Source organism: Helianthus annuus, chromosome 3 (genome assembly GCF_002127325.2).
Source record: "Helianthus annuus cultivar XRQ/B chromosome 3, HanXRQr2.0-SUNRISE, whole genome shotgun sequence".
In the NCBI taxonomy this organism is placed as follows: domain Eukaryota; kingdom Viridiplantae; phylum Streptophyta; class Magnoliopsida; order Asterales; family Asteraceae; genus Helianthus; species Helianthus annuus.
Genome location: NC_035435.2, coordinates 152426825 through 152449567, shown reverse-complemented (window position 1 = coordinate 152449567; position 22743 = coordinate 152426825). Strand labels below are relative to the sequence as shown.

Here is a 22743-nt window from a genome sequence, read left to right as displayed (position 1 = left end):
TAGTTAATTAGAGTATTATATATGATGAAAAAAGCAATATTACTAAATTTACAATCTGGTCCTTTAACAAATCAAATAAGAGGTTGAAATCATTGGAATAAGTACATTCGAGTTTTGACCAGCCTGTTGCGCTTATTCAATCAGTTTCACTTTTTAGCTTAGTTTTTTCAACTTTACCAAAGATGTCAATATCGTCTTTAGGATTGGTCTATTGTTCTTTCACCTTGAACTTACAGTAACATTAAATATACTTTTCCGAAATATATTTAGCTACTTTCAGTCATTTCATATTTAGATTTACTTTCTACTTTTCTGATATCTATATGCCTCACAGCATATGATGCCACCTTACGGTACTCCACCTCATCCATATGTTGCCATGTATCCTCCTGGTGGCATTTATGCTCATCCGTCTATGCCCCCGGTATTTTCTTATTAACATTAATGTACTATTTTTTTTTTCTAAGCGTCTTTACCATCTAAAAAACATTTATAAAATTTGTTTCATATTTAACCAGGGGTCATATCCGTTCAATCCATATGCAATGCCTTCTCCAAACGGTGTTGCCGAAGCTTCTGTGAGTTGCCTGAGTTAGTATACTTTATGGATTTTCCGGAGTAAAACTTATATATTTTGTAATAAAATGTGAATTTTGTGTAGGGTAATACTCCTGGAAATACGGAAGTTGATGGTAAGTCATCGGATGGGAAGGAAAAACTTCCGATTAAAAGGTCAAAAGGAAGCCTCGGCAGTTTAAATATGATTACTGGCAAGAATAATGAACCGAACAAAGCTGGTGCATCTGCTAACGGAGCTTATCCCAAAAGGTATAATTATTGAAATATATGTTACTTTGTATATTCCTTCCTCTTGATGTTTTATAATATGATTTTGGATATTCAGTGCTGAGAGTGGAAGTGAAGGTTCAAGTGATGGAAGTGATGGAAATTCTGAAAATGTAAGTATCGAGTAAATAAAGTACATGGATGATCCATATGGTTTACCAAAATTTTGTATTTGGTCCCTAGCTTTTCAAAAGTACACGGATGGTCCCAGTGGTTTACACTTTGTAATGCATTTAGTCCCTTACTTGGACCTGCTGAAACCTTTAGATTTGTTGGCTGGGGACTAAATGCGTTACAAAGTGCACACCACAAGGACTATACGTGTACTTTTGGAAAGCTAGGGACCAAATCCAAAAAATTAGTAAACCACAGGGACCATCCGTGTACTTTACTCTTAATTTAGTCACCTGTTTGGTGTTACTATTGCCTTTATGCTCGATAAGATTAACGTGCATTCAACTTTTTGCAGGATTCACAAATGAAAGCAGGATCAAGGCAAAATTCTATTGAAGGTTGGGTTTCTATGAGTGCCATGTAGGCAGTTCATTATTTTTTATGCTTTGTGGTACAGACGTAAATGCTATTACGATGATTTTATCGACAGGTGAAAACGGAAACTCTGCAAATGGAGGACAAAGTGGACCGCTTTCTGTGGTCAACCAATCAGTGGCTGGTCCTGCCACCAACTTAAATATTGGTATGGAATACTGGAACGGTACAAATACGTCCAATATTCCCGCAATGCATGGGAATATACCTTCCGCTCCAGTTGCAGGGGGCATAGTTACTACTGGGCCTAGGGACAACATGCAGTCGCAACTTTGGCTACAGGTGCACCTTTTTTTATTTTCTTTTTTCTAAAAATAGTTATTTGATATAAACAAGGGGTGCGTCTATGAAGCCTACACATCTCAACACCTTTATGTTTTTAGCTTTATCTAAACTAACTGAAGTTTTCATTTTTCCATCTTTTAAGCAATATGTACATCCTGTTTTGTAGTTTTTCATTTGTTAGACACTTAGACTTATAGCTGAATTTTCCCGATAACTAAAAAGTATTTTTGTTGGATGTTTAATGAAAAACGAAAGCCCATTTTATTAATAAAAATATTTCGGCAATGACTTGTGGTGAATTGCATATAAGAAGCGTTTATTTGTTCTCCAGTTTATTTTGGGAAGGAGGGTATAGAGATTAAATATTTGGTTGCATCTTTTTGGCACCAAAAACTTTTTTAGTTCCAATAGTGTTCACTGTGGTTCTCAATTTATTATTACCAGCTTCATGAAAGGCTTCCCAAGTTTAAATGAAGTTCAAGTCATGGTTTTAAAAAGCGTTTGAGGCGTGTGCCTCGAGGCGAAATGGCCAAAAAAACGAGTCTGAGGCGCGCCTCATGGTTATTTTAATGTATATGCGCCTCAGAGGGGCTGAGGCGCTAAGAAATCTGCGCCTCAGGTGCACCTCCGGGGATTTTGATAGTTGTTTTTGATGTTTTTGACTTTTTGTGTCAATTTCAAGCATTTCATGTCTTTTTTAAGTGAGTTTTTTTTTTGTTGATTTTGATGAATCTGTTGATGAAATTAGTTAGTATTATTATTTTTATAATATATAATTATATATAATTTTTATATTTATTTATTAATACTACCTCGGCTTTACGCCTCGATCGTGAGGCGAAGGGAAAACGTTTCGAAACTCGTGTCCGTTCTTTTAAACCTTGGCTCAAGTTGGACTCCTATTTTGGAGCACAGGAAACAAATTCTCAAGTTCCTTATTTTGGCACTTGTATGCATTTAATGGATTATATCATTTCTGGTAGCCCTCGATGAAGTTTCAACTATATAGGAAACACAAGGGAAAAGACTTTAATGGTTTTTTCTTATCTAATTGATTAATGCTTTATTTCAGGATGAAAGGGAGCTAAAACGGCAGAGAAGGAAGCAATCCAACAGGGAATCTGCTCGTAGATCCAGACTGCGCAAGCAGGTAAATAATTTTTCTTTAGTCAGAACAAAACGTTTCTCTAATGGTGATTTTGGTACAAGTCCTGAAACACCATTTGTTTAAAATGTATTAATCATGAATAATTAGTGTGTCAAGTATGCTGCAAAAGTTACATGGTTTCGACTTTCAATAATAACCTAATCTTTGAATAATAGTTTTAGGGGGCTTATGCATATACGAAGATATTATGGGTAATTGTATTGTATCGTATATCAATAATAATATGAGAATACATGGATATAAATACAGAACATATTTACATATTAATCCCTCTAATATATGAACATGTATAAACTTAATATATAATGTCTAATATTCCCCCTCAAGCTAAGACCGGCAAACGAGTCGAAGCTTGTCACGTAGAATCTCAAATCTGTCAGAAGATAGCGGCTTTGTGAATACATCAGCAATTTGGTCATGTGTAGATATGAATTGAACAGAAAGTTTCCCCTGAGCAACCTTTTCTCTAACAAAATGGAAATCAACCTCTACGTGTTTAGTTCGAGCATGAAAGATTGGATTTGCTGATAAGTAAGTTGCTCCAAGGTTATCACACCATAAAACAGGAGTTGATTTCTCCGGAATACGTAGTTCACGCAAAAGAGATTCAAGCCAAGTCAGCTCAGCGACAACATCTGCTAAAGCCTTATATTCAGATTCAATGGATGACCGAGAGACAGTTCGTTGTTTTCTTGCTGACCAAGAGACAATATTTGATCCAAGATAAATGGCAAATCCCCCGGTGGATCTACGGTCATTAGGGCAACCAGCCCAATCAGCATCAGAAAAGGCGGTAAGGGACTTGTAGTGAGCATCTGTATAGGCATGTAATGTGGACCCAGAGGCACATTGAAAAAGTAGACCATGCTCTAAGGTTCCTTGTAAGTATCGAAGAATACGTTTAACTGCAGACCAGTGATTTTCTGTTGGAGAATGCATAAACTCGCAGACTTTGTTGACTGCAAAGGCAATGTCAAGACGAGTAAGTGTAAGATACTGAAGAGCCCCAACAACCTGTTGATAGCGAACCGGATTTTCAAAAAGTGGGATGTCACCCAAGGTCAGATTTGTCGAAGTACAGCTGGGTGATCGGACATGTTTAGATTGTGAAAGACCAACCTTTTGTAAAAGATCCCGAACATATTTCTTTTGAGAGAGCACCAAGTCAGAACCACGAGAGGTGATTTCAATACCCAAGAAATAGGATAAGGAGCCCATGTCTTGTAAAGCAAAGGTGTTACTCAAATGTTTAACCACGTTGTCAATGGCAACCGAGTTGTTACCTGTCAAGATAATGTCATCAACATAGACAAGCATATACAAAAGAGTGCCCGCAGAGGAGTAAACAAACAGTGAATGGTCAGTTGTTGATCCCTTAAAGCCCAGCTTGTTTAAGGCCGTACAAAGATTTGTGTAAGAGACATAAATGATGTGGTTTTGCGGGGTCAATAAAACCAGGTGGCTGCTGCAAATAAACAGTTTCATGCAAATCACCATGTAGGAAGGCATTCTGGACATCCAGTTGTCGTAAAGACTAGCCTCGTGTGACAACTAAAGAAAGAACTACACGAATAGTAGTAGCTTTGACAACAGGACTAGATGTTTCATTGTAATAGAACGTAAAGATTGTATTATTGATCTTGAATAATGATTACAGGAATGTCATATATATATAGAACATAAAGATACACTTTAGTACCACTAAATATAATGATATATAAAACTAATCTGTAACTTAATTATATGGTCTATCATCCCCCCGCAAGTTGAGGGCGGGGAACGACCTGCAACTTGGACCTCAGCATTAGAAACCTTTGAGACGGTAGCGGCTTGGTGAAAACGTCGGCTATTTGATCATGTGTGGAGATAAACTTGACCTGAAGTTTTCCCTGGGCAACTTTCTCGCGAACAAAGTGATAATCACACTCAACATGTTTTGTGCGAGCATGGAACACAGGATTAGCGGACAAATACGTGGCACCTAGATTATCACACCAGAGTGTAGGTGTAATCTTAGAGATGATACCGAGTTCATGTAGAAGGGCCTCTAGCCATGTTAATTCAGCAACAGTGTCGGCTAGAGCTTTATATTCAGATTCAGTAGAAGAACGTGACACCGTACGCTGTTTCCGAGCATTCCATGATATAAGATTGGAGCCCAAGTATATGGCAAACCCCCCGGTGGACCGGCGATCATCTGGACAGCCGGCCCAATCAGCATCAGAAAAAGCTCGCAAAGTGGTGTTCCAGTTGACATCAGTGAAGGCATGAAGAGTAGAGGCAGAGTCATGACGAATAAAAAGACCAAAATGAGAGGTACCTTTGAGATACCGCAGGATCCGTTTAACAGCCGACCAGTGGTTTTCTGTGGGAGTTTGCATGAACTGACACACTTTGTTTACTGCAAAAGTGATGTCAGGTCTAGATAATGATGCATACTGAAGAGCACCCACAATTTGTCGATACTTGGTTGGATCAGCAAGAAGTTGGCTGTCACCGAGGGTGAGAAGCTGAGATGTGCTCATAGGAGAAGGAACTGGTTTGCATTCGGATAACCCAGCTTTGTGAATCAAGTCAGAAATGTATTTCCGCTGAGAAAGGATTAAGTTGCTGCCATGACGAATAACCTCAATACCCAGAAAATAATGCAAGTCCCCCAGATCTTTTACCGCAAATGATGTGCCTAATGTTGCAATGACATCATTGATAGCTGTTGTGTTGTTCCCTGTAACTATAATGTCATCGACATAGACCAAAACGTAGACCAAGGTCCCACGGGCTTTAAGTATAAAAAGTGAAGGATCCGTTTTAGAACCGGTAAAGCCCATATGATGTAGGGTGCTGCTAAGACGTTCAAACCATGCTCGTGGTGCCTGTTTCAGGCCATAAAGAGATTTATGCAGCAAGCAAACATGATCGGGTTTAGAATTATCAACGAACCCCTGTGGTTGTTGTAGGTAGACAGTTTCCTTTAGATCACCGTGAAGGAAGGCATTTTGAACGTCTAACTGTCTGAGAGACCACTGATTTGTCACAGCAAGAGACAAAAGAACCCGTAGGTTCATGGCCTGTTGTGTGGGACAAGTTCGAGGGTTGTTGGTTATGGGTTTGATGGTGGTCCGAAGGCTGTGTTTCAGCTCTATGAGGTTCGGTTGAAGGTTGGGAAGTAGAAGTGGAAGTAGAAGTGGAAGGACAGGCTGATGGTATGGGGTAGGAAGAATAGTAGGAAGGTGATTGTGTAGGAGATGTGGGTATGAGTGGTGGTTTGAATGGAAAAATGTGTTCGTTGAAGCGAACATGACGAGCAATGTAAATCCGGTCAGATTGTAAATCTAGGCAGCGATACCCATGATGAACTGAGCTGTAGCCTAGAAAAACACACGGGGTGGACCGGAAGTCCATTTTATGATGATTATACGGGCGTAGGAAAGGGAAGCATTCACACCCAAAGACTCGTAAAAATGAGTAATCAGGTGGTCGGTTGAATAAGTGTTGGAAAGGTGATTTGTTTGAGTTGATTCTTGAGGGCATGCGATTTATTAGGTAAACCGCGGTTTCAAAGGCAAACTCCCAAAAACGTTGAGGGGCATGAGAGTGAGCAAGAAGCGCCAAGCCAGTTTCAACAACATGGCGATGTCGGCGTTCGACAACACCATTTTGTTCACTCGTATGTGGACATGAGCGTTGGTGAATTATGCCAAGAGATGTTAGAAACGAAGCAAGATTACGAAATTCACCACCCCAATCAGATTGAACTCTTTTAAGTTTCGTATTGAATTGTCTTTCAACCATTTTAACAAACAATTGAAAAACAGAGAAAACATCAGATTTATTCCTTAAAGGGTAAAACCACATATAGCGTGAATGATGGTCAACACATAATAAGAAAAAGCGACAACCATTAAAGGAAATAGAGGGTGCGGGACCCCAAACATCACAATAAACCAAATCCAAAACATTGTTACTACGAAAATTTGATAGTTTTAACGACAATTTGGAGGATTTCCCCATTTGACAAGAAGAACATAAAGAAGAAGACACTTTATTGGAAACAGGCAATTGACTACTAGACATTATAGATTGAAAAACTCGAGCATTGGGATGGCCGAGGCGTTGATGCCAGATCGCTGACGGAGCTTTAGTTGCTGTGAAGGAAACATGTGGAAGGGACTTCAATTTTGGAAGATAAAGTGAGTAGAGACCTTGTTCACTTGGGCCCGTGAGTAGGATGGTATGTGTAGACTCGTCCTTCACAACAAAAAAAGAGGAATGAAATTCAAAGAAAACGTTATTATCTAAGCAAAATTGTTGAACTGATAAGAGATTTTGTTTGAGTTCGGGTACATGAAGAATATTATTGAGAGAAAAGGTTTTATTAGGAGAATAGAATTTTGAGGAACCAATATGACAAATAGGGAGAGGATTACCATCGCCAACATGAAGGAAATTGTTACCAAGATAGGCCTCAGAGTTGTCCAAACTTGCAAGGTCGGGTGTAGCATGACCATTTGCTCCTGTGTCAGGTTTCCAGAGTGAACCAGTTGTAGACCCAGCTTCAGAAAAGGCTGCATAATTTGCTTGGGGCGAGTCGCGTGTGGAAGATTGACCAGCCTTGTTAGGACATTGTGCAGGAATGTGGCCAATACCACACCGGTTACAATGACCATACACGGTGTTCTGAGTAGAGGCCCAAGCAAACTGTGGTTGACGGTTCTGGGCACCAGATGTTTGAGACTCATCACGGTTCCTGTTATAATTACCACGATAGTTGCCACGAGAATTACCACGACGGTTACCGCGATAATTGGTTGGTTGACGGTTGGTAAAGAAGGCCTGCGGCTGTTGGTTTTGGGTAAAAGCAGGGCTGATGTTATACCCTAGCTGAGCAGCCAATTGTTGTAAAGTAGCCAGTTGATTCTGTGGTGGTGCCGGGTTGGGGAGAAGGCCAGCAGTGCTGTTGGCCGTAGGTGGGGCTGAGAAAGTGGAGGCTGTGAAGGCAGTAGGAATGGCTGGTGTATGTCGAGTCATCATGAACTCATGATCACTCAGCAGGCCGTGTAATTCAGTAAAGGCAACAGGTGGTGAACGAGCAAGTAAATTGGCTTTAAGTCCGCTATATTCATCTCGTAGACCAGCAAGTGTAAGCATTACTATATCTTTGTCTTTAAAGGGCTCACCAATATTGGCCAAGGCTGTTGCATATTCCTGCACACGACTCAGATAAGAGGCAGAAGTCTCATCAGCCTTCATCTGAAGCTTCAACAGCTGCGTTTTTGGTGTGTATTCCCTGGATGAGTTATTCGGGGCGTAGGCTCTTTCAAGGGACAGCCACAAGTCACGAGATGTTACACCCTGAACATGCGAAAAACTGGATTCAGAGATGGTGGAGATGAGAATCATTCGGACGTGGGCATCATTGGAAACCCAATACAAGTGGCTGGGATTATCAACAGAAGCTGTGTCGGTGGTGGCCGCAGTTCTGGAAGGTGGGCATGGTATGGTACCATCAATGTATCCAAACAGGCCATTAGTGACTAGGAAGGGATGAATCATGTTCTTCCAGAAGCCATAGTTTGTGGGAGTTAATTTAAAGGCGAATTTATGCGAATTGTGGGCAGTTTTCTCTACAGTGGTGAAGGGTGAGAGCATCGCCATTGGAATGGTTGGTTTAGAAGATGATCAGAGGTTTAAAAAAAAGAACAGAATTGCGTGACGGCAGCAAGTTTAGAGAGAAGGAGCTGCGACGGCAGTAGGGTTTGGGTAGGGTTAGAATGGCTCTGATGCCATAATAGAACGTAAAGATTGTATTATTGATCTTGAATAATGATTACAGGAATGTCATATATATATAGAACATAAAGATACACTTTAGTACCACTAAATATAATGATATATAAAACTAATCTGTAACTTAATTATATGGTCTATCACATTGTAATCAATGCCAGCTTGCTGGTTGAAACCCTTGGCTACGAGTCGTGCCTTGTAGCGAGTAATAGCACCATGTTGATCCCGTTTAAGTTTGTAAACCCATTTACAATCTACTACATTAGCATTAGGGACAGGTGGAACTAATGACCAGGTGCCATTTTTCATCAAAGCCTTATATTCCTCAGCGATGGCATTTCGCCACTGAGGACTTTTGTTGGCAGCTGTAAAGGAGATGGGTTCAGTTTCATTGGATGTGGTATGACCAACAAAGGCGGAAGGATCGTAAGGTTTAGTTTGTGGAGGATTTTGGCGGAGATTAGATGGACGAGAACGTGTGGTAGGTTCTGATGGAGCAGGTTGAGTTGTTTGTGACTTTTTGTTTCGACGATGATAGGTTTGTGGCTGTTTTGGGCTGTTTGGAAGATGTGGGTCAGCATCGGTGTGGGCCGATGGGTTTGGGTTAGCAGCGGTATGGGCTGATGGAGCGGTATGGGCTGCCGATGGGTTTGGGTCAGCAGCGGTATGGGCTGGTGAGGTTGGTTCAGCAGCGATATGGATCGGCTGGGGTGATACGGGGGTGTGGTGAGCTGAAGGGGCCGAAGTGTTTATGTGTGTGGGCTGGGCTGGTCAAGTGGGGAATGTGTGTCAGTCAAAGGTGAAGATATAGGCTGGGTAGGATGTGAAGTTGGTGGCTGATTTTGTGAGTTGTTTGGGGTGTGTTGGTCAGGTGTAAAGACTGGAAAGGAAGAAATATGTAAGGCCTCCTAATCCAAGATCTCACTCAGCTAATGCAACCAACAGGTGTGCGGAATCCACCTGATGATCAACCACTGTAGATGAAACACTAGAATGCAAAGATCTGTGAGAGAAATCAAGAATACACAGAGTATTCTTGATGAGGAAGATGAATGACGTCACACACAGTAGCCGCCAGACAAAACACACACACAATGATTAGGGTTAGAAAGGTGCACAAAATTTCACAAAGAATCGCCATCTTGTCTATTCCACATAAATGTATATATACAAGACAAACCACGGACTCCAAGACATACTAGAAGCCCAGACAAAACACACTACCTAAAACCCTGACTTTTGCCTAAACACAAACCTCTGACCAAAGTCTAGACAAAAACTTGGACAAATTGTCCAAGGATAAACCTTGGACTAAGTTTCAAGACATGTACAATACAGACCCTAACAATTGGAAGGCATGCACTTATCACCCAAAGTGCATTAACAAACTCCCCCTTGATCAGTGCATGGTCTTCATGTGGTATTGAATTCTTCATCCTTTCTTCGAGTACTCGCTTTCTGCCCATACCTTGTTCTTCACACAGAATTGAACTACCTTGATGAACTGATCAGATAGCTCACGATCTTCTTTAAGGTATTTCAGAGGCATGCATCAAAGCTTCTTCAAATGTGCTTCCCTTAGGTTGACAAGCCAAATCGGATCCAGAATTTTTGCAATCTCAACAGTCACTTTCTTCTCGGTAATCACCGCTTCCCCAGTCTTGCCATCGAGATACCAATACCCTAAACTGTCAAATTTATCGAGATCAAATTTGCGCATAGAGATTTTACGGAGACATCTCGCTGGAGGATAGACCATCTTCCATTCTTCCTTGCCAGTAAACTTATTGAAGTACTTAACTCCCCGACCAACTGTTGGCTTGAAAGTCTTCCATTTACTTGCTCGAATCTCGGCAACGAGATAAGGAATTAATCCTCTGATGCTAGCAACATTCGTATCGTTGTTGAGATTCAGCTGAGCAATGTGATGGAGATCACGAGCTGGAAGAGTCTGAAGGAACTTGGCCCATGGCCGGAAATACTGTACCCCATCAGTCCTTTTGATCATCACCAAGCTGTGTTCATCAAAATCCCAACTTCGAATCTGACCAGAATACTCACCTTTTGTGTTTATATACCTCTTTCTTTGAGTTTCGTTAGGAAGAGGTTTAAACCATTTGCGAGCTGCCAAACTAACTTCCTCGGGAACTCGAATAGGATTATAGATTTCTTCAGGCATTTCACTTCCAAACACAAAGCTTCTAATATCATCACTGTTAACCGGTAGGGACTCGTACTCGATCCTTTTCCCTTGCGCAGTCTCAATGAACTAAAACTTACCAGCTAGTTCGTCATCAGTTCGCCAGTCTTCAACCAGTACCTCAACCAATTCACCATCTCCTAAAACCAAATCAACAGCAGGATCCAATTCAGAATCAGATAAGGCACCTGTATCAGCATCTACAGGACCTTTATCTCCCCCTGCGGCTACACCCGAGGACTCCCCCTCAATTTGAGCCGAGTTTCAGCTTCAAGAGCACGTGTGCTCCTTGATTGCTCCCCTGCTTCGCTGTGTTGGATCCTTGACCTTGTCCTTGTCGAGATCATCTCTGATTTTCTTTAGCTCATCTATCTTACATTGAGCCTGAATCTGAAAATCTGAATTCTCCCCCTGAGCAGCAAGGAGTGACACGAGATCCGTCACAATACCGAGAAGCCGATCCGTTGTCCTAGCCAAAGTCTCCTGTCGGGATGAAGTCGAGGCATCTTGCGTTATGAACTTTCCCAACTAAATACTTTGGTCTTTGGTTAGACGAAAGAGCTGCGTCATCTGCTGATCTCGAACCGCATCCTTTTTCTTCAAGTTATCAACTTCTTTCTGCTGCTTCGCGATCTGATTCTTATGTTGTACCATGACCTTAGCAGCATCTTGAAATTTGCCACGAAAAAACTCTTGAAAATTCTGCTCTTGACCAGAACTTGACGGTCTCGAGGCAGAAGCTGTCGAAGGTCTAGGAGCAGCAGGTCTAGAACCAGACGGTTGTGCACCGGATGGCCTAGGACCCGAAGACGGTAAAACTAGAGGTCTCTGAGATCCTTTCTTCGATCGCACTGCCGGACTTGGACCGTAAGCAACCTTCGGACGGACTTTCTGTGTCTTTGGCGCTCGCATATCGGTGAAAGCACTAGGCTGCGGTGGAAAGAAAGAACTTCCTGATAAGGCAAACAAATTGCCCGTACCCATTGGAGAAGATAACGACCCAAAAAGCGGTACTGTAGGAATCTGAAAAGACATCATCGGCGTTAACTGTTGAACAGAAGTAGTCATGCTGGTAGCTTCCACAAAGAAAGTTAACGGAAGTGAAGAAGACTGTGACGGAAGAGCAATAGATAACTCCAAATTTAGTAGACCTCTGTAATCTGATAGAGCAGCGCTTGATGTAACTGAAACAACTATCGGACTCGAAGACTGAAAATCCGAAACAGTAACCCGTCGTCGCTTATACGTCTTGAGAGGAGATGACACACGGACAGTATCAGTATCAGTATCAGGACAACGACTGTCTTCATCCTCATCATCAGAAGAAGAAGAACTAAAAGCGATTGAATCTAAATCGTTCGCTCTATCATTCCAACTCGTTAAGCGTATACTCCAGTCGGAAGAGAGACCGAAAGAAGCAACCTTTATGTTAAGGGTATCGGATCAGAGTAGGCTCTGATCCGATACCCTTAACAAGTGGTATCAGAGCCAAAGGTTCAGTAAAATACACGGTTTACACGGTTATCGCAGGGGAAGGAGAGAGCTGGACGAGAGATCTTGATCTGCTGTTGCTGCCGTCGCCGCTGCCTTGTTTACGGCCCGTACCTATTCTCTGGTTACGGCTCGTAAGGTCTAGGGTTTGCGCCGTAGGGTTTGCTGTTGCAGATCTCGTGGTTTTAGGGTGTTTGGCGATTATGGTTTCGGTTGCTTGGTTCCTTGTGGTTTTTTCTGGTTTTTCTTGTTTGCTATGGCTGAAGACGGGAAGTTCCGAATCGAGAAGTTCAACGGTACTGATTTTGCTTGGTGGAGAATGCAAATAGAGGCGTTGCTTGGTGAATGCGATTTGGATGTGGTACTGGAAGAAAAACCTGCTGGAATGGATAAAGCTGCCGAGGCAATTTGGAACTCGAAGGACAAAAAGGTAGGAGGTAAAATTACACTGGCTTTGACGAAGAAACTTATTTCTGTTAGTTAACTGGATAAACAGGGACTAGATGTTAAGTTTGGTGGTGGGAAGTGGAAGGTGATTGATGGAAGTCTTGTTGTTGCCTGTGGGAGGAGACGAGGATCGTTGTATCTAGTTGAGATGCCTGTTGAGGGAGTAGTCGTCCCTGTACAACATAAAGTCTGGTTCACTGAATCTAGTAAGCGGAAGAGGGTTCAAATTGCAAACTTGAATCCTAGTGATTTGGGGATGTCTGTTGAATGTAGTCGGTGGTCTAAGTTTAAGCCAGTCAGGGGAATTGGTGGTAGTGGGAGCACGGGTCGTGTTCCGGGTACAATCACGAAGAACCGTTGGGTTTTGAAGACGAAAGTTCCGACCGAAGAAAAATGCTCTCCTGGAAATAGTTTGCAAAAAGTGAAGAGTGGTATTAATTCTCGGTGTATCTCTGGAGCTGGTGAATCGTGCAAGCCGATTGAGATAGAGAATAGGTCTGATAAGACTGTTGGGTTGGAGCTTGTGGAAGCTTCAACTGGTCTCTCAGGTACTTGATGAGAGGTGTGGTTGCAACTAGGTGGTTTGGATGTGACTGAAGTCTTAGCTTGTTCTTGGGAACTGGAGGCTTGAAAGACTTGAACCGGTGATAGGTTTACTTGGATAGACTTTGTGGTTTATGCAAAGCCTCCAAGTGGGAGATTGTTAGATATGAAGGCTTTGCAGGAATGCAGGAACAGAATAGAGCATCTGCATATGCTCTACTGTTTGATGCGCTAGTGTTTCATAGATGCTCTAATAGATGCTCTAGATGATAGATGCTCTAATCTATTACATATACTGTTCACAGATGCTCTGATACCACTTGTTAGGGGTATCGGATCGCTCGAGCGGAAGCGGAACGAAGCGAAGACATACGGACGGTAAATTCCACTTTTCAGAATCTCTTTGAGGCAGTTCCAGCTATTGATTGGGTTTTTTACATGATCGCAAATCATAAGAACCCCCAGAGCGTATGTCTTCGCTTCTTTCCGCCGCTGAGAAGAAATACGCTCTGGGGGTTCTTATGATTTGTGATCATGTAAAAAACCCAATCAATAGCTGGGACTGCCTCAAAGAGATTCTGAAAAGGGGTTCAGGTTCCGGAGTATTAACCGGTAGTTGTTGAAGATCAACCTGAGGTTGAACAACCACGGGTTCGTGAACATTAGCCTCAAGTGTCTGCATTCCTCCACTAAAGATTTGATCAACTCCATTCCGAATGTTTATCCAAATTGGATCATTTTCCGGATTGTAGTTCTCTTGAACATTTGCACCAAGCAAAGGAGTCGTAACAGGACGAACATCAGTCCTTTTGGACACATTAACCTTGGCAAAATCGGTAAACATACGAGTATGCATGGGCGCTTGAGCGTGCGCAGGTAGAGATACATCGAACGGAAGATTAGGCAACAAGTGTCGAATAATAAGCGAAAGAAAACGAGGATACAGAATCATTAGTCGCTTATCATTTTCTTTCAGACCAATTTCAGACCAATTTGATGTTTATCAGTGAGAAGTTGTATGGCTGGTTGTAAGTTAAGCCAATCATTGCAGAAAGAAGATCATGAGCCATGCCATCCATTCCCGATTTTCGTGGAGCTAAACACTGCATCATTACATGAAAGAAATATCTCCACTGCCCAAGAATCAATCCTTTGGCGATCTCCTTCCTGGTGAAACAACCCACGTAACCGAAAGATCTAGCCCCACGTTCACGAATTTGCTTTACATAACACGTGTTTCCATAATCTAAGGCACCAAACCGCAAAGCCGCACGAATAACGGCTTCTGTGATAACAATAGGGCTTCCATGAATAGTAGCTTCGATAGAATCATCAACAATCTAAGCCGTACGCCAAAAATCTTCAATATACTCTTATACTTGGTGAATATTTTCTGAAATCGCGAAACAAATTCTTGAATTTCGAAGAAAACGTATAATATCAGAATATTCGGCTCCACCACGAACGTTTTCGTTTATCAATGCAATCTGATTGTGATGACGATGAAATTTTCGAACAGGACGAGGTGGATATGCCATATCTATTGGAAATCAAAACAGAAACGAAAAACTCGAAACCTGCTGAACTTTTAAAAATACGAGTGTCGCACGCCCAAGAATCAATCCTTTTGCGATCTCCTTCCTGGTAAAACAACCCACGTTTAAAAAACCCGCCGATGATTCTGTATCCTCGTTTTATTTCGCTTATTATTCGACACTTGTTGCCTAATCTTCCGTTCGATGTATCTCTACCTGCGCACGCTCAAGCGCCCATGCATCCTCGTATTTTTACCGATTTTGCCAATGTTAGTGTGTCCAAAAGGACTGATGTTCGTCCTGTTATGACTCCTTTGCTTGGTACAACTGTTCAAGAGAACTACAATCCGGAAAATGATCCAATTTGGATAAACATTCGGAATGGAGTTGATCAAATCTTTAGTGGAGGAATGCAGACAGTTGAGGCTAATGTTCACGAACCCGTGGTTGTTCAACCTCAGGTTGATCTTCAACAACCACCGGTTAATACTCCGGAACCTGAACCCCTTGAAGAACCAGTTATTGATGAACCAATTGTTGATGCTTCTGTTCAGGAAAATGTTTTTGTTCATACTCCAGTTTCTACGTCTTTGGCAACGGGAGTTGCTGTAGAAACTGATGAGGTAATCCTAGAGCTTGATGCGGCTCTAGAAGCGGGTCCATCGAATAAGTTTCCGTGGATAAGTCTGTTAATGATATGCTAACTGAAAAGCAATACCTCCTGTTAGTTATGAAGGACCTTCAAAATCGTATCACACATTCTAAAAGGGAAAAACTTGAGTTATTTCGAGTAAAGGGTTAGGGGTATCGGATCGCTCGAGCGGAAGCGGAACGAAGCGAAGACATACGGGCGGTAAATTCCACTTTTCAGAATCTCTTTGAGGCACTCCCAGCTATTGATTGGGTTTTTTACATGATCGCAAATCATAAGAACCCCCAGAGCGTATTTCTTCTCAGCGGCGGAACGAAGCGAAGACATACGCTCTGGGGGTTCTTATGATTTGCGATCATGTAACAAACCCAATCAATAGCTGGGACTGCCTCAAAGAGATTCTGAAAAGTGAAATTTACCGTCCGTATGTCTTCGTTTCGTTCCGCTTCCGCTCGAGCGATCCGATACCCCTAATAAGTGGTATCAGAGCATCTGTGAACAGTATATGTAATAGATTAGAGCATCTATCATCTAGAGCATCTATGAAACACTAGCGCATCAAACAGTAGAGCATATGCAGATGCTCTTATTCTGTTCCTGCATTCCTGCAAAGCCTTCATATCTAACAATCTCCCACTTGGAGGCTTTGCATAAACCACAAAGTCTATCCAAGTAAACCTATCACCGGTTCAAGTCTTTCAAGCCTCCAGTTCCCAAGAAAAAGCTAAGACTTCAGTCACATCCAAACCACCTAGTTGCAACCACACCTCTCATCAAGTACCTGAGAGACCAGTTGAAGCTTCCACAAGCTCCAACCCAACAGTCTTATCAGACCCATTCTCTATCTCAACCGGCTTGCACGATTCACCAGCTCTAGAGATACACCGAGAATTAATACCACTCTCCACTTTTTGCAAACTATTTCCAGGAGAGCATTTTTCTTCGGTCGGAACTTTCGTCTTCAAAACCCAACGGTTCTTCGTGATTGTACCCGGAACACGACCCGTGCTCCCACTATCACCAATTCCCCTGACTGGCTTAAACTTAGACCACCGACTACATTCAACAGACATCCCCAAAGCACCAGGATTCAAGTTTGCAATTTGAACCCTCTTCCGCTTACTAGATTCAGTGAACCAGACTTTATGTTGTACAGGGACGGCTACTCCCTCAACAGGTATCTCAACTAGATATAACGATCCTCGTCTCCTCCCACAGGCAACAACAAGACTTCCATCAATCACCTTCCACTTCCCACCACCAAACTTAACATCTAGTCCCTGTTTATCCAGTTGACTAACAGAAATAAGTTTCTTCGTTAAACCTGGAATTACCCTGACGTTCTTTAAGTTCCATTTAGTGCCCAGTGGAGTCTTCAGATTGACATCTCCCATACCCGTAACATTAAGAACATGGCCGTTAGCTAATCGTACCTTTCCAAAGTCTCCTTTTTTTCAAATTCACCATCGTCTCCCCGCTGTGCATGGCGTGAAACGAAGAACCAGAATCCATAGCCCAAGAATCTATAGACTCTTCATAGCAAACCAGTACGTCACCGTCAGATTCATCTGACACAACACTGTTTACATGCTGCTTACCATCCTCTTTCTTAGGATCAGGACACTCGTTTTTAACATGCCCTTTTTCACCACAGTTCCAGCACCTCACATTCTTCCCGACTTTAGACAAGCTTTTCCCACAACTACCACTGCTTCTGTTTTTACCTCTTCCCCTGCTAACGCTGAGCATACCAGAAGTAGATCCTCCACTAGTGTTCCTCCGGCGAACGTCTTCACCTAAAACACTATCCCGGACTCGATCAAACTTTAAATTTACAGTTCCAGCAGTTTCAGTGTCCGTTGTCACAAATCCTGACCAGCTATCACGTAAAGAAGATAACAGAACCACAACCTGAGTGTCATCATCCAACTTCATGCCCACAGTTGCTAACCTGGACAAAATTGATTTGACTTCGTTAATGTGATCAACAACTCAACTGCCCTCGTTCATCCTCATATTAAACAGTTCCCTCATCAAGAACACTCTATTACCGGCAGACGGCTTCTCATACATATTTGACAGAGCTGCTAACATATCACGAGTAGTTGTTTCTTTCATGATATTAAATGCAACACTCCTCGTCAAAGCCAGTGTAATTTTACCTCCTACCTTTTTGTCCTTCGAGTTCCAAATTGCCTCGGCAGCTTTATCCATTCCAGCAGGTTTTTCTTCCAGTACCACATCCAAATCGCATTCACCAAGCAACGCCTCTATTTGCATTCTCCACCAAGCAAAATCAGTACCGTTGAACTTCTCGATTCGGAACTTCCCGTCTTCAGCCATAGTAAACGAGAAAAACCAGAAAAAACCACAAGTAACCAAGCAACCGAAACCCTAATCGCCAAACACCCTTAAACCACCAGATCTGCAACAGCAAACCCTACGGCGCAAACCCTAGACCTTACGAGCCGTAACCAGAGAATAGGTACGGGCCGTAAACAAATCAGCGGCGACGGCAGCAACAGCAGATCAAGATCTCTCGTCCAGCTCTCTCCTTCCCCTGCGAGTTCCCGAGTAAGTTAGTTTGGCAGATCAAGATCTCTCGTCCAGCTCTCTCCTATTAGAAGCTTTGTGTTTGGAAGTGAAATTCCTGAAGAAATCTATAATCCTATTCGAGTTCCCGAGTAAGTTAGTTTGGCAGCTCGCAAATGGTTTAAACCCCTTCCTGACGAAACTCAAAGAAAGAGGTATATAAACACAAAAGGTGAGTATTCGAGTCAGATTCGAAGTTGGGATTTTGATGAACAACACAGCTTGGTGATGATTAAAAGTACCGATGGGGTACAGTATTTCCGGCCATGGGCCAAGTTCCTTCAGAGAATTAATTACTCGTTGCCGAGAGTCGAGCAAGTAAATGGAAGTCTTTCAAGCCAACAGTTGGTCGGGGAGTTAAGTACTTCAATAAGTTTATTGGCAAGGAAGAATGGAAGATGGTCTATCCTCCAGCGAGATGTCTCCGTAAAATCCCTATGCGCAAATTTGATCTCGATAAATTTGACAGTTTAGGGTATTGTTATCTCGATGGCAAGACTGGGGAAGCGGTGATTACCGAGAAGAAAGTGACTGTTGAGATTGCAAAAATTCTGGATCCGATTTGGCTTGTCAACCTAAGGGAAGCACATTTGAAGAAGCTTCGACGCCTGCCTCTGAAATACCTTAAAAAAGATCGTGAGCTAGCTGATCAGTTCATTAAGGTAGTTCAATTCTGTGTGAAGAACAAGGTATGGGCAGGAAACGAGTACTCGAAGAAAGGATGAAGAATTCAATACCACATGAAGACCATGCACTGATCAAGGGGGAGTTTGTTAATGCACTTTGGGTGATAAGTGCATGCCTTCCAATTGTTAGGGTCTTTATTGTACATGTCTTGAAACTTAGTCCAAGGTTTATCCTTGGACAATTTGTCCAAGTTTTTGTCTAGACTTTGGTCAGAGGTTTGTGTTTAGGCAAAAGTCAGGGTTTTAGGTAGTGTGTTTTGTCTGGGCTTCTAGTATGTCTTGGAGTCCGTGGTTTGTCTTGTATATATACATTTATGTGGAATAGACAAGATGGCGATTCTTTGTGAAATTTTGTGCACCTTTCTAACCCTAATCATTGTGTGTGTGTTTTGTTTGGCGGCTACTGTGTGTGACGTCATTCATCTTCCTCATCAAGAATACTCTGTGTATTCTTGATTTCTCTCACAGATCTTTGCATTCTAGTGTTTCATCTACAATGGTTGATCATCAGGTGGATTCCGCACACCTGTTGGTTGCATTAGCTGAGTGAGATCTTGGATTAGGAGGCATTACAAGTGGTATCAGAGCATGGTTACCGATTCGGAATGGTCTAACCGCCTTCCGAATTACCATTGCTCTTGATTTGATGTTTGTTTCCGCTAAACATCTTGAAGACGTGAAGATTCTGCATAAAACATGAAGAAAATGAAGCTGTTCGTCGACTGTGATGGTTTTTCTTGTTGCAGTTCTAGGGGTTTTGATCCAAAAAAGGATTGTCCGAGTTTAAAACTTTGTGTTTGTGTTTCCGGGGTTTTGGTGAACCAGTGTGAAGTCACACTGGAGAAATAATCCGGAAGTTGGTTCTCAAGCTGGGTCTGAGTTTTACACCTCATTTCTTGGTCCGAGTTTTCCACTTTTAGTAAAAGTTGTCCGAGTTTTACTTAAAAGTTCCAGGTTCGAGTTTCATTTTAAGTCATTTGTTGTCCGAGTTTTATAAAAGATTCCAAGAGTCCGAGTTTTGAGAAGTTCAAATCTTCTGAGTTTGAGTTGGTTTAACTCTAAAGGGTCAGAGTTTAGTCTACTCCAAAAGGTCCGAGGTTTGTTTACTCCTTTGATAGTCCGAGTTTACATATAGTCCGATGTTACATTGTCTAGTCCGAGTTTACATTGAGCATTGATAGTCCAAGGTTTAAGTTCTAAGGTTTTGGTGTCCAAGTTTTGGTTTCCAAGTTTAGGTGTCCAAGTTTAGGTGTCCAAGTTTTGGTGTCCAAGTTTTAGTGTCCAAGTTTAGGTGTCCAAGTTTAGTATGTGATCTTTTGTCTAAGTTTATGTCATGGAGAATTGTCCAAGTTTAAGTCATGGACAATTGTCCAAGTTTAAGCCATGGACTTTTGTCCAAGGTTATGTTAGGGACAAGAGTCAGAATTTATGTATTTTGATGCTAAATTCGGAATTATAAGGCCAAGTTCGGACTTAAAAAAAAATCGAATTTATGGGTTTTTTTTTCGGATTTCTTTGCTTGTTCTGAATTTCTTTGTACTTAAGTATTGTTCCGATGATCTGATTCGAGGTTTCAAGAGCTTTCGGGTTTTACGAGTTCCGAATTTTCTAGAATTCCGGGGTACCGGATTTATAGCTAAATTTAGAAGTTTGTGTTGTTCGGAAGTTTCGAGTTGTGCATGTTCCGAGTTTTTCTAGTTATTCCGGGTTACGTGGGGTACCGGATAACTAACTAAGAGTCAGAATTATGTGTAGTTTGGAAACTTGAAGTCGGTTTCTGATTATCGAAAAGTTTTATGGTACTTATGTTGTCCGGATCAAGTGAGGAGGTGAAGAGAATAAGACTTGCTTGGATTTTTGTATTGTTAACAAAGAAAAAGGGGTAGTAAAAATTTCCTATTTTCTTCGTAAATATAAAGCTTGTGCGTGAAATAGCTCGTGTGTGATGGAGTTTTGTCACGTGTGTTTATGTTATTAATCAAGTGTTGACGTGATGAAGCTGAATTCTCGGTTGACGACTAGTTGAAGATTGAGCCTTATTAAGTTGCTGTTTAGAGTAGAGAAGATTAGTTCTGGTCTCGAAATAATGTGGGCTTCTTGATTTGAGGGGAAGGTCGGAGATGAAAGCCATCGGGGATTTAGCAGATTTGTTAAGATAGGAGATTGATCATGAGGATACATGAGGAGATGAGATCATACATGAAGGGTTGAAGACTTTTGATCAAGTTGGTGGATGTACTTTTACAAAGTTCAGTTTGTTATTAACTTATCGAACTGAGCTTCATGTCTTTGTGGAATTTGAAGTGTTCAAGGTCGGTTCGCGTTAACTTGATTCGGGAGTAGTTTGAGGGGGAGGATCTGCAGTGTTTGATGTTGGATTCTTTAGGTTTCTCAAAGCAGCTTTAAGTGATCATCAACAAGTCTTTTATCAGAAGGGTTGAAGATCGTTGTGCTCTACCTAAAAGATTAAGTCTCAGCTAAAGTTGAAAGCATGCATGATATCATCAGTTAAGGGGGAGTCTGTAAGTGTAGTATCCGATGATTGAAGATATCAATGTCAGATAGAACTGATAGCAACAGTTAAGGGGGAGTCTGTAAGTGCAGTTCCTGCCGGGTAACTGTGCTTTATCAGTTCTGGTCTACGGTCAACAAAGTCCAAGCCAAGTCAAGAATTCCGAAGCTTTATCAGTTCCGAGTTTATGATGTTAAACTCGGAATACGTTACTTATCATTGTTCTCCGAATTATTTGTTTTGTATCCCGGACAATATGTTTATCCGGTTTAGTCCCTAGTCTATATATATGTGTTGTATAGGGTAGATTAGGGCAACCCTTGAGAAAGCTTTGTGCACCTCTTCTAACTTCTTGTTCCTCCTGGTGTGCACATCCTAGAGAGAGAGTGAGACTATATGTTAGTGAGAGAAAGCAAGGTTTAGATCTTTGTGATCTAAACCAGCTTGTAGATGATGTATACTCCTTTGGTTTGTGTAATCTGTGATGGCTGATTCAATAATAAAGAGATTCATCTTCTACATCTTGTTCATCTTATGATTGTTCTTCATGTCTTGAATCAAGTGCAATGTTTGATGTTCGTCATCGATCCAGTGCTATAACAAAATATAGGGGTCTGGTGGAGTGGGTGCAGGATGAGAACTAGGAGATGAAGAAAGAGACGGAAAGCATTGTTCATTAAAACGAACATGACGGGCAACATAAAGACGATTTGTGATAGAGTCAAAACAACAATAGCCATGGTGAGAGGTACTATACCCAAGAAAAATGCATGGGAGAGAGTGAAAATCCTTTTTGTGGTTGTTGTAAGGACGCAAGTGAGGGTAGCATTGGCAACCGAATACACGCAAGAATGAGTAGTCAGGCCGGACTTTGAAAAGATGTTCAAACGGAGAAATTTTTGATCCGACACGAGATGGCATTCTGTTTATAAGATAAACAGCTGTGTCAAACACAAAATGCCAAAATCTTTTGGGAACACCCGACTGAGCTAGAAGGGTAAGGCCTGTTTCTACAACATGTCTGTGGCGTCTCTCAACAAATCCATTTTGCTCACGAGAGACGGTGAATAATTCCAAGAGATGAAAAATAGGGAAAAAGAGGACGAAATTCACCACCCCAATCTGTTTGGACAGATTTCAGTTTGGTTTGAAACTGTCGTTCAACCATAGCATGAAAATGCTTAAATGTTGTGATAACATCAGACTTTTGTTTCAATGGAAAAATCCACATATATCTAGTAAAGTGATCAACACACAAAAGAAAGTAATTGTGACCATTGAAAGATTTAATAGGAGCACTCGCAATAAATTAAATCCAAAACACAAGTACTTTGAAAATTAGAAGATAACAAGTGAAGTTTTGAGGATTTTCCCATGTGACACGAAGTACACGAGGTACTCAACTTTTTATTACTAACAGGTAGTGAAAAATTAGATAACATAGACTTGA

At 41.7% G+C, this 22743-nt stretch overlaps 2 protein-coding genes across 3 annotated transcripts in view; one reads left to right on the top strand and one right to left on the bottom strand.

Annotated features, from left to right (window-relative positions):
• The window catches only part of LOC110930079 (bZIP transcription factor 16), a 28477-nt gene that overhangs the window by 2509 nt on the left and 3225 nt on the right, over nt 1–22743 (top strand). For both annotated transcript variants that reach the window (XM_022173311.2, XM_022173308.2), the window contains exons 5-11: nt 335–424; nt 519–578; nt 662–828; nt 905–959; nt 1316–1358; nt 1451–1677; nt 2753–2830. In XM_022173311.2, the coding sequence (XP_022029003.1) occupies nt 335–424; nt 519–578; nt 662–828; nt 905–959; nt 1316–1358; nt 1451–1677; nt 2753–2830 (720 nt within the window). The remainder of the gene's footprint in view (nt 1–334; nt 425–518; nt 579–661; nt 829–904; nt 960–1315; nt 1359–1450; nt 1678–2752; nt 2831–22743) is intronic.
• LOC110930080 lies at nt 6920–8106 on the bottom strand. Its single transcript, XM_022173312.2, has 2 exons — nt 7276–8106; nt 6920–7096 (listed from the first exon to the last, which is right to left on the bottom strand). Exons 1-2 carry the CDS (start codon nt 8096–8098, stop codon nt 7056–7058), a joined length of 864 nt encoding a protein of 287 aa, XP_022029004.1. The 5' UTR covers nt 8099–8106; the 3' UTR covers nt 6920–7055.